General features: G+C 51.0%; 1 protein-coding gene and 1 long non-coding RNA gene across 3 annotated transcripts in view; one reads left to right on the forward strand and one right to left on the reverse strand.

The window, feature by feature from the left end:
* The window catches only part of LOC110293549, a 5,901-nt gene extending 5,831 nt beyond the window's left edge, over positions 1 to 70 (reverse strand). The window contains exon 1 of the long non-coding RNA XR_002377813.1: positions 43 to 70. This is a non-coding gene — a long non-coding RNA (uncharacterized LOC110293549). The remainder of the gene's footprint in view (positions 1 to 42) is intronic.
* A 5-nt stretch (positions 71 to 75) lies between these two features.
* Positions 76 to 9,808, forward strand: part of Slc2a5 (solute carrier family 2 member 5) — a 26,068-nt gene continuing 16,335 nt past the window's right edge. The window contains exons 1-4 of one of the 2 annotated variants that reach the window (XM_021161398.2): positions 76 to 841; positions 1,477 to 1,558; positions 6,312 to 6,410; positions 6,850 to 7,010. In XM_021161398.2, the coding sequence (XP_021017057.1) occupies positions 1,529 to 1,558; positions 6,312 to 6,410; positions 6,850 to 7,010 (290 nt within the window). In that variant the 5' untranslated portion in view covers positions 76 to 841; positions 1,477 to 1,528. The remainder of the gene's footprint in view (positions 842 to 1,476; positions 1,559 to 6,311; positions 6,411 to 6,849; positions 7,011 to 9,808) is intronic. The other variant, XM_021161400.2, reaches the window with a different exon arrangement.

A 9,808-nucleotide genomic window follows, 5' to 3' on the forward strand; every position in this document is an offset into this window, starting at 1 on the left:
CCCCCACCCGCTCCTGCCCCTCCGCACCCCTCCCCGGCTCACCTCAACCGCAAGTGCTCTTGGGACTGAGGATGAGCGTTGGTCGCGCTGAACTGCGACTGCGCAGAAACCAGATTCCCACTCTGAACACTTCTCTCAGGGTCTGACCACAGACCTGCACCCACCCTGTTGAGAAAGTTGAGGCAGGGATTGAACCCTCAGCTTTCAGATCTCATTTTACAGTAAAACAGGCAGAGAGAAGATTAATAGTTGAGGGCCAAGAAGCTGGTCTCTGTTCTCTACGCTCCCAAGATTGCAAACTCGGCTCGTTATTTCTGTACCCCACCTCTCACTCCCGCCCCCGAAGTAAGTGACACCACCTTCAATTTACGTGCATTTTCTTTGGAAGGTTTTGTTTTTCTTCAAACTATTTGAAATACATGAAACTCTCTGGCCCCGTCACGCCTTAGTTGAAGAGCCACGTGTTAGTGTGGGAAGAAAACAAGGAAGTTTTCCTGGAAGGAGACGCCCCCACTGTCCATTGCTACCCGAACGGATCTACACTTCTGGATGCAGAGTGGGCTCCTGATAAACGGCTGAAGGGTGAAGGACAGGAAGAAAGACATCTCTGACTGAACCCGAGCAACAGCTAATAAATCAAAGGAGCATGTCTAACAAGGATGAAAATCTGCGGGCCTGGTGGGACTTTGCTCAGGATTTGGCCGCCTGGTCTGGTCAGTCCGGTAGCAGTTGAACACGTGCTGAGCGCCGGAGCCCGTGGTGACCAGCTTGTGGGCAGATTGCTGGACTCAGACCAGGCTCTGGGGACTTAGCCTGCCCTGCAAAGGAAGAGTACAAGAAGGTATTTGCTACTTTCCCTATACTGAAAAGTGTATCTCTCTGGGCCGCTCGGGGTTCCTTAAAAAGACAAAATAAAGTTTTCTCCTCAAATAGCCGTTACCTAAGGCCAGGGTATATAGCTCAGCCCTAGAGCACAGGCAATCCGTACGCAGTCTCCAGCACCAATAATAATAGTGATAGTGACAATAATAACAGTTTCATCATGGTTGCTTGAGCAAGAACTGACTCTCCACTAGGGACACTTGGCTGTAGACAGCGTGGTGGGAAACACTAGGCTAAGCCTTTACGGGCCCGTATGTTAGCCCATTATCTAATGTGGCATAGGGTGGCGACAGCTGTTGCTGTCCATGTGTTCCAGACAGAAATACACTTTCTAGTTATTTTTCAAGGCCGTGCCTGGTGAAGACTTGAGCAGTGGGGGCTGTTTCCCCTGGGTACCTCGCTGAGTCCACAGTTTCAGGGGACCCACTGGCTTAGCCAAACTCTACATGTTTAACTTAAAAGCAGAAGTGAAAGGCAAGGCAAACGCTGCCGGTGCCTGAAAGGGTTATTCTGATTTAGACTAGCAATAAAAATGCAATTGGCTGAGAGTTGGCACGGCCAAAGTGCAGCCTAAATATCTTCCCTCCCGTACAGCACAGCTGGCACTTTGAGGAGGTGAGCCGCAGGCTGCACTTGCAGAGCAACGATGGAGGAAAAAAATCAAGAGGGGACAGGGGTGAGTATGTGGCTGTCAGCAGTGGGGGGGGGGTGCGGAGGGGGGGTCGACTGCTCAGCTTCTTGCTCAGGTATTGCAGAGCCTGCCCTGGGCGGCGGGATGCTCTTATCTGGAAGAGGGCAGCTTGCTCAGAAGCCCAGCAAACTGGGGTTTTATAGGAGTCAGTGCAGTGTTTGTAGACAGATGCCCGTTAGGAATCCTGCCACCGGAACAGCTCTCGGAAAGTGCCTGGAACTGGGCTGGTGAGTATGGTTCAGCTCGTAGAGTACTTACCATGGGTCCAGAAAGTCCAAGGTGAAGCAGGTATGGCTCACGCTTGTGCCTTAGCCCTTGGGAGGTAGAGGTGGGAGATAAGGAGTTTGAGGTTAATCTCAGCTACAAAGGGAGTTCAAAGCCAGCCTAGGATAAAGACCCTGTCTGTCAAAAAAAAAAATTTTTTTTTCCTTTCTTTGCCAAACTCACAGTGTAACTGGGGATTAGGTGTAGATTTCCTTGGTTGAGAAAAATTTCCAGCGCCAAGAAGGTAACATGAGCTGGGCAGTGGTGGCGCACGCCTTTAGTCCCAGCACTTGGGAGGGCAGAGGCAGGTGGATTTCTGAGTTCAAGGCCAGTCTGGTCTACAGAGAGAGTTCCAGGAAAGCCAGGGCTATACAGAGAAACCCTGTCTCAAACAAACAAACAAACAAACAAAAAAACCAAACAAAAAATGTTACATGAATCGATGAACACATTCAAGGAATTTTCATTTTAATCCTTCCCACGGCGTTTGTTTGTATGTGGCTAGGGAGGAGCCGGCATCTGTGCAAAATATTATTTATCAAGGTCCATAACACATGGACTGGAAGCTTGGCCTATAGCATAGAGAGTGGGCGTGGTCTTAGGAGGGAGAAGCACCTGTGATTGGTTCCAGCTCATCCCCGTTTTAGCTGCAGCTAAAACCTTGGCAAGACGCTTTATTTCGATAATTTAGTTATCGAGACAGTTTGTGCATCTGAGGCTGGCCCCAAACTCCTGATCCTCCTGCCTCTAACTCCCAAGTGCTAGGGCTGTAGGTGTGTGCTGTCACACCTAGGTGACTTCTCACCTGTAAAATGGACTGATAACCACGCCCTCCTCCTGGTTGCTGGAACACTTAGACAATGCACAGGCAGTGTCTGGCCAGGACTGAATCCTCTAGCCAATACTACTGCTTGGTTTGCCTTGTAGAGCCGATGACCTCACTATTGACGCTGAGCATGGGATATCCCTGGAGCTGTCTAGGATGACAAGGGATGTCCCCAGCCAGTGCCCACTTTACTTGTGGTATGATAAACCAGTGTCCCCTAGAGGGCAGAATCCATCCCTCCCCAAAACCCAGAATTAGAGTCAACCTGGGAACTGTTTTGTTCTGGTTTTGTAATTTGTTGATTTTCTGGTGCTGGGGACTGAAGCCAGGGCCTCACGCAGGCCAGGCAAGTCCTCCACCATTGAACCATCCCCACCCCACCCCGCCCCAGCCATTTCCTCCCTTTCAGTTTAAGTGGGGGCTCTCTAAATTGTCTCAACTGGCCTTGAACTTGCCATCCTCCTCCCTCAGCCGCCCAGGTGGCTGTGAGAATCCAGGCCTGTGCTGCTACCACCCGACCTGTCTGAGATTGTCACCCTGCCTGAGCAAGTGTCCGACAGGTCGAGTGTCATCACCTGTATTTGATAGGAAGGCATCTGGGGCTGAGGACTTGAATGCTCGGGGTCACCAGAGTTCCTGAGCCTGCTGCTCAACAAGAGATAAAAAGAAGAGAGAGGTCCCCACAGGGTGCACTCTGCAGATGAGCAGCCTGGAAGGAAACAACCCAGACGGCCACCAGCTTGGGGCCTGGGCTGACCTCCGGCTGCCGGCCCCTCAGCTGTCCTTACATGCACGAACCCTGGGGGTTAGGAGAAGCCAGGGTGGCGGAGGCTGCCTTGTGTTCTGAGAAGATGCCAGACAGCAGTTGCGCCCAGCTGTCCCTCAGTAGCTGTGCAGCTCAGGTCTCAGAACTACTTAAGAACCATTGAGTGAAATGTCCCCCTTTTCCTATGCAACAGTGTTTGGACAGTGAACACATGATGTGAGAAGTGTCTCGGCCACCGCTGCTTTAGTGTCCTGAAAGGATCACCTCCCCTCTGTCCTGCCTAGGTCCTCACGGTTGTTTTGTGTTGACTGACTAATTAATTAGCCCACTTATGTGTGACACTTACTGTATAGACTGGGCAGGGCTGGGAGGCCTCCTTCCCTGCACCCCTGAGCCACACCGGACCCAGGGTCAAGCCTTTACTGAAACCTCAAGATGTTTCCCCAGTAATTTGGGGAGAGTGGGGTACTGAGGACGGAACCCATGCTCCCCAAGGGCTTGGTCACTGAGCTATGTCCTATCCCCAAATTCTCCTCCTCCCTCTCCTTTAAAGAATGGAGGCGGGGAGGGGGAAGAAAAAAGGAAGAAAGCCTAGGTGAGACTGTCACTCACGCACCATATGATCCAACCATGTAAAGAAACAGTTCACCGCTCCCAGAAGATGAAGGGAGCCTGTGGCTTTGTGGCCTCAATGGCTTTGGAAGTCAGGCTAGGTGGCAGAAGTCAGGCACAAAGGACACAAGCTGCATTATCAGATGGGGATGCAGACTAAGAGATCGGTTGCCAGGGGCCTGGGGAAGAGGGTTCTGCTCATCGGGGCCTGGTGATGCCGTTAATGGTGGGTGCATCAGTGCTCAGCACTGTGAACATATTGATTGTCGCCGCGCCTGCCGTGGGTGCTTGGAGCTCTCCGAGTATATGTACCTGTGTTCACCACTGTGCGTGGTGGAGAATGTATTGACGAGCTAACCTGTCCTAATCATTTCACAAATACATATGTGTTAGGACACCACATTACACACCATGAAGAAAACCCAGGCTTGCCTACTAGTTTGAAGGCTGGGACACAAGGAACACTGGAAGCCTGGGCTACAGAGAGTTCAAGGTCATCCCAGGCAACTTAATAGCACCCCAGAAAATAGAAGGTTGATTTGTAAAACTGCCTGCCCCCACTTCTGTTTTTGACCAAGAATTCAAAGGCTCTTTCATTGCTAGTTGGTGCTCAGTCTTGTTGGTCCTATAGCTCCAGGAGAGAAAAGAGGAAAGGACCCAGCTTGGGGGGCAAAATGGTCAGTGTTGGTACCACAGGTGGGATGTAGCCTCATTCTCCATCAGAGAATAAAATAGCTGCCAATGGGGCTGGAGCAACGGCTCAGCGTCAAGAGCGATGGCTCCCTTTCAGAGGCCCCAGATCAAATCCCCAACATCTACACTGGGCAGCTTACAACTGTCTATAACTCCAGTTGTAGGGGATCTGGCACTTCTGGCCTCTCTAGGTACCGGCACTCATGTGCATATGTCCACATACAGACCCACACACATACACAGTTACAATAAATCTAAGGCTTAAAAGTTGTCAGCAGTGGAGGGATGTTCATAGGGCTGATACGCTGACAGTTTCTTTTGGGTAATGGTAGCCATTGTAAAGCAGTTATCTAGAAAGGCAGGGAGCACTGGGGACCTACTTCTGAGCAAGTGAGAGATGCCTCTGTTGTGAGGGCCCCCAGCCCAGCCCAGCCCAGCCCAGCCCAGCCCAGCCCAGCCAGCTCACTTCTTGAGAGAAATCTCTGGAACTGGAGACAGAGATTTGAAAGCCTGGGACTCTTCTAAGAACCATCGCAACCTGTTCTTGAAAGTCAGGCACAGGCTAGGTGTGGTGGCTCATAGCTTTAATAATAGCACAAGGCAGAGAGGCAGAGAGAGACAGAGGCAGAGACAGAGACAGAGAGAGGCAGAGAAGAGGAAGAGAGGCAGAGAGAGGCAGAGGCAGAGAAGCAGAGAGAGAGGCAGATCTCTGTGAGTTTGAAGCCTGGTCTACATAACAAGCTACAGGACAGCCAAACCTATATAGAGTCTCTGTCTCAAAAAGGGAGGGAGGGGGAGGGAGGGAGGAAACCAGTCATGGTAGCTTACATCTATAATGCAAAAACTCAGAGTGGCTGAGACAGGACCAGCTTGGGCAACTTATCAAGACCTGTCTCAAAGCAAAGCAAAAGCAACAACCACCACTTCCACCCTAAGTGGTAAAAAGCTTGATTCGCCTGTACAAGACCCAGTCAATGTCCAATTTCCAATTCCCATCCACCCACCCATCCATCTATCCTATAGCCAACTGAGCCGGGCATCCCTCTCAGTGCCAGTGATACCATGGCAGGCGAGCAAACCTGACAGAGGGTCTTCCCTGTGGCTGTTGATTTTGTTTGTAGAGAAGGAAGGGCCCAAGCTGTCTAGATTAGTGAAGGCGCCTAGCAGGTAAACCTTCTGGCCTAAACTTTTCCTGGAAGCCATGCAACGGTGGAACAAGAGAACCAACCTCAAAAGCTGCCCACACGTCGCCCTGGCACACACGTGCCTGAGCAGAACCCCACCCCCACCCCGGACATGGGGTCCTGGTGTGTGAGAAACTGTTGGGAAAGCACCAGAGGGCCAGCTGCAGTGAGGCAGCTGCAGAGGCTCTTGCTGGAAGTCCCAGGTACCCTGGCTGTTTAGGCAGGAGGATTGTGTGAGCTGAGGAGAACACTCACACAGAGGTGCCTGACTGAGAGCCTGTTGTCACCTCAGCGGGTCAGTCTTTGGATATAGAGTAGACTCAAATGCACACACTGGAAGTACAGCAGGGAGCTCCCTCGGTCCCTCACCACCATCCACCCCTCCTCCCACAGGAGCTGACATTGGTCCTTGCTCTGGCAACGCTCATCGCCGCCTTTGGCTCGTCCTTCCAATATGGGTACAACGTAGCTGCCGTCAACTCTCCCTCAGAGGTAGGGCACTGTGGTGAGTGACCCACGGCTGCTGACATAAGGAGGGGCTTGGAGGGGGTTTGTGGTCCCCAGAGAACAAACACAGCCTACCTCTTAAGGGCAAGGAGAGGGAAGTCCCTTCAGGACCCAGGCCATGTGAATGACCAAGTCCTCAGACTTCAGCTTCTCATGGACGTGCCTTTCTGTGGCCTGGCAGTGTGTGAAGTCATCGGGAGGGCAGTGGCCACAGCACCCATGAGGCTACAGCCATTCCAGGGCGTGAGAGACACCACGGGGGGCTGGCCTACCAGAGTTCTTCCCACGGATGTCGCAACCCACACACTACCCAAGCAGCTCCGTCCCTATCTCTGCTAGGGCTGACCCACCCAGCGGCTGAATGGCTATCAATTCTTGCTTCGAAACAAACTGGTTCTGTTGGTCTGTGCCCTCTGCCCCCCAGTTCATGCAGCAGTTTTACAATGACACCTACTACGACAGAAATGAGGAGAATATCGAGTCCTTCACCTTGACGCTGCTGTGGTCCCTGACGGTGTCCATGTTCCCCTTTGGGGGCTTTATAGGCTCTCTCATGGTTGGAACCTTGGTGAATAAACTGGGCAGGTAAGAGATGAGTGGGTTGGGGTGTGTGTGTGTGTGTGTGTACACTTACTGGTGTTGGTATGTGAAGCGTGCTAGTGCAAGTGTTTGCATGTGCACATGGAAGCTGGGGTAAACGTTGAATGTCCTTCCTCAGTTGCTTTTCATCTTTTTTTTTTTAATTTATTCTTTTATTATGTTACGTGTATGAGTGTTCCGCCTCCATGTGAGTAGGTATGCTGCCTGTGTGCCCAGTGCCTGATGAGGTCAGAAGAGGGCGCTAGATTCCCCTGGGACTGGGATGCAGGGCTGTTGTGAGCTGCCACGTGAGCGCTGGGAGCTGAACCCAGGTCCTCTGCAAGAACAGCAGGGATTCCTAACCACTAGGCCATCTCTCCTCATCTCCTTCTTCCTCAGTATTTTTTTTCCTAACATATTTTTACTGAATCTTGGGGAATTTCAGTGCCCAGCCTTCTCAGGACCACCAACCCACTCACTCACGGCCCTCAGAGGCAGCACTGACGGTGGGCCTCATCAGAGTCTCGGGGGGTGACACACGTCATCACGTCAGCATGGCCCCCTGAGGCAGCAAAGCCCGACTGGCTGGGCTAACTGGTCGGTGTGACCCAGAAGCCTGTCAAGTTTCTCTTCATGGCACCTGTCCCCCTCAGTCCCCAAAGCTTCTTTCTTCTTTCTCTCTCTCTCTCTTCCTGAGGCTCCAGTCCCACACACCACTGTGCCTAGCTTTTAAGATACATTCTGGGGATCAGAACTCAGATCCCCAAGCTTGCACAACAGGCCCTTTACTGGCTGGGCTGTCTCCCCAGCTTCTGCTCCTGTTTCCAAAGCTGTGTCTTATGTAGCCCAGGCTGGCCTCATACTCACTGTGTCCTCAAAGGGTGATACTGAACTCCTGACTTCTTTTGCTTCTTCCTCCCAATTGATGGGCTTGCCATCACGTGCCCGCTTGCCCGGTTAGGGCAGATAGATTTTTATTACCCCAGACTCATAAATATCCCTCATCAGCTTTTAAACATGGGCCTAAAACTTGTCATAAGGGGAGGGTAGACTCAGCATGGCCAACTTTCCTTTCTATTGGGGTCATTCAAAGAAACTGGACAGGGACTAATGTTTGGGGCCCTAGACAAAGGGCATAGGTGTCAGGGATGGCTGGGGACATCCCCCCAGAATGAACATCATGTGTCAGAGAAGACACAGGACCCCATGTCCTTTGCTTCAGTCAAACCAAAAACCACTTCCCCTTTAGTGATTTTTGACTTTGGAAGAGTTCAGTACCCAAATGCAGTAGAGTGTACTATAATCTCTCGACTCAGTGGGTGGAGGCAGAAGGATCTTGAGTTCAATGCCAGCCTGGTCTACAAAGTGAGACCCAGTCATGATCTTGAATCGAGACCAGAGTCTGGGACCTTGCTGTGAAACTTGAGTCCTCCTGGAAAGCGTCTTGGGGATGGAGAGATGGCTCCGTGGTTATGAGCACTTGCACCCACATGGCAGTGCTCAACCACCTGGAACTCCTGGTCGGGGGATCCGACGCCCTCTTCTGACTTCCACAGGCACACACGTACACAGTGCGCAAACATACATTTAGGCAAAACAATTCAATACACATAAAATTAAATGTATAAATAAATCGTTATTTTTCCTTAAGTATACAACCTCTGGCTGGGGACCTGAGACCTTGGGATTGTCCCGTGAGGTTAGTGTGAAGCCAAAGCTGTCTCTGCCGGCCCCCAGTGTGAGTCAGATCTGCAGGACACAGGTCAACACTAGTGAACTCTAAACCGGTAGTGGTGGTGGGGGCAAGCAAGCCCTGCCCACTGAGATGACCACTTGGAATTCAGTCAGCCTGGATTCACTTGTTTGCAGCTGCCATGAATATTTTTAAAAACAGCAACAGCGACTTACTTTATGGAGGGTTTCTGTGTGCCAAACACTGTCTAAAGAGCTTCCAGAAGTACGTTCATAGCTGAGCCAGGAGCACACTGCTATGATCCTGGCTCTTCAGAGGCAGCAGAGTCTAAAGTTTTAGGCCATCATACATGGCATAGTGAGATTGTGGTTTTCAAAAATGTCTCAAATATGTATGTGTGTGTGTGCTCACACACGAGCGAGCGCGCATGTGCACGCGCACATATACACACACACACACACAGCCTGATGGGAATTTTAGTTGGCTTTTGCTTGCTTGCTTATTTTATCTTGTCTGAGGCCGTGGTAGTAGAACCCCAGGCCCCCTGAATCACTGACAGAATGGATGTGTCTATGTGTCTTGAAGCCCTGTTGAAACCTCTGTGGACACGGTGGTTCATTCTATCTATCTATCTATCTATCTATCTATCTATCTATCTATCTATCTATCTATACTTTTGTCTGGATGTATGCATGTATGTATATGTACTGTGTGCAAGCCTGTTGCCTACAGAATTGCAGACAGCTGTGAGACATCAGGTAGGTGCCTGGAATCGAACCTGGGTCCCACAGAAGATCAGCCAGTGCTCTTAATCATTGAGCCACCTCTTCTATAGCCCCATTTGCTTTTTTTTTTTCTTTTGCTCCCAAGGCAGGATTTCTCTGTGCCTTGGAACTCACTCTGTAGACCAGGCTGGCCTCGAATTCGCAGAGATCCGCCTGCCTGCCTCTGCCTCCTGGGAGCAGGGAGCCACTACTGCCCAGAGTGTTTGGTTTTTTGAGGCAGGGTTTTAGAAGGTAATCCTCCTGCCACAGCATCATATGATATGAGTTTAGGACATGAGCCACTATGCCCAGCTATGTTTGTCTCTTTCTAATAGCACTGTATTTAT

Source organism: Mus caroli, chromosome 4 (assembly GCF_900094665.2).
Source record: "Mus caroli chromosome 4, CAROLI_EIJ_v1.1, whole genome shotgun sequence".
NCBI classification, from domain to species: Eukaryota; Metazoa; Chordata; class Mammalia; order Rodentia; family Muridae; genus Mus; species Mus caroli.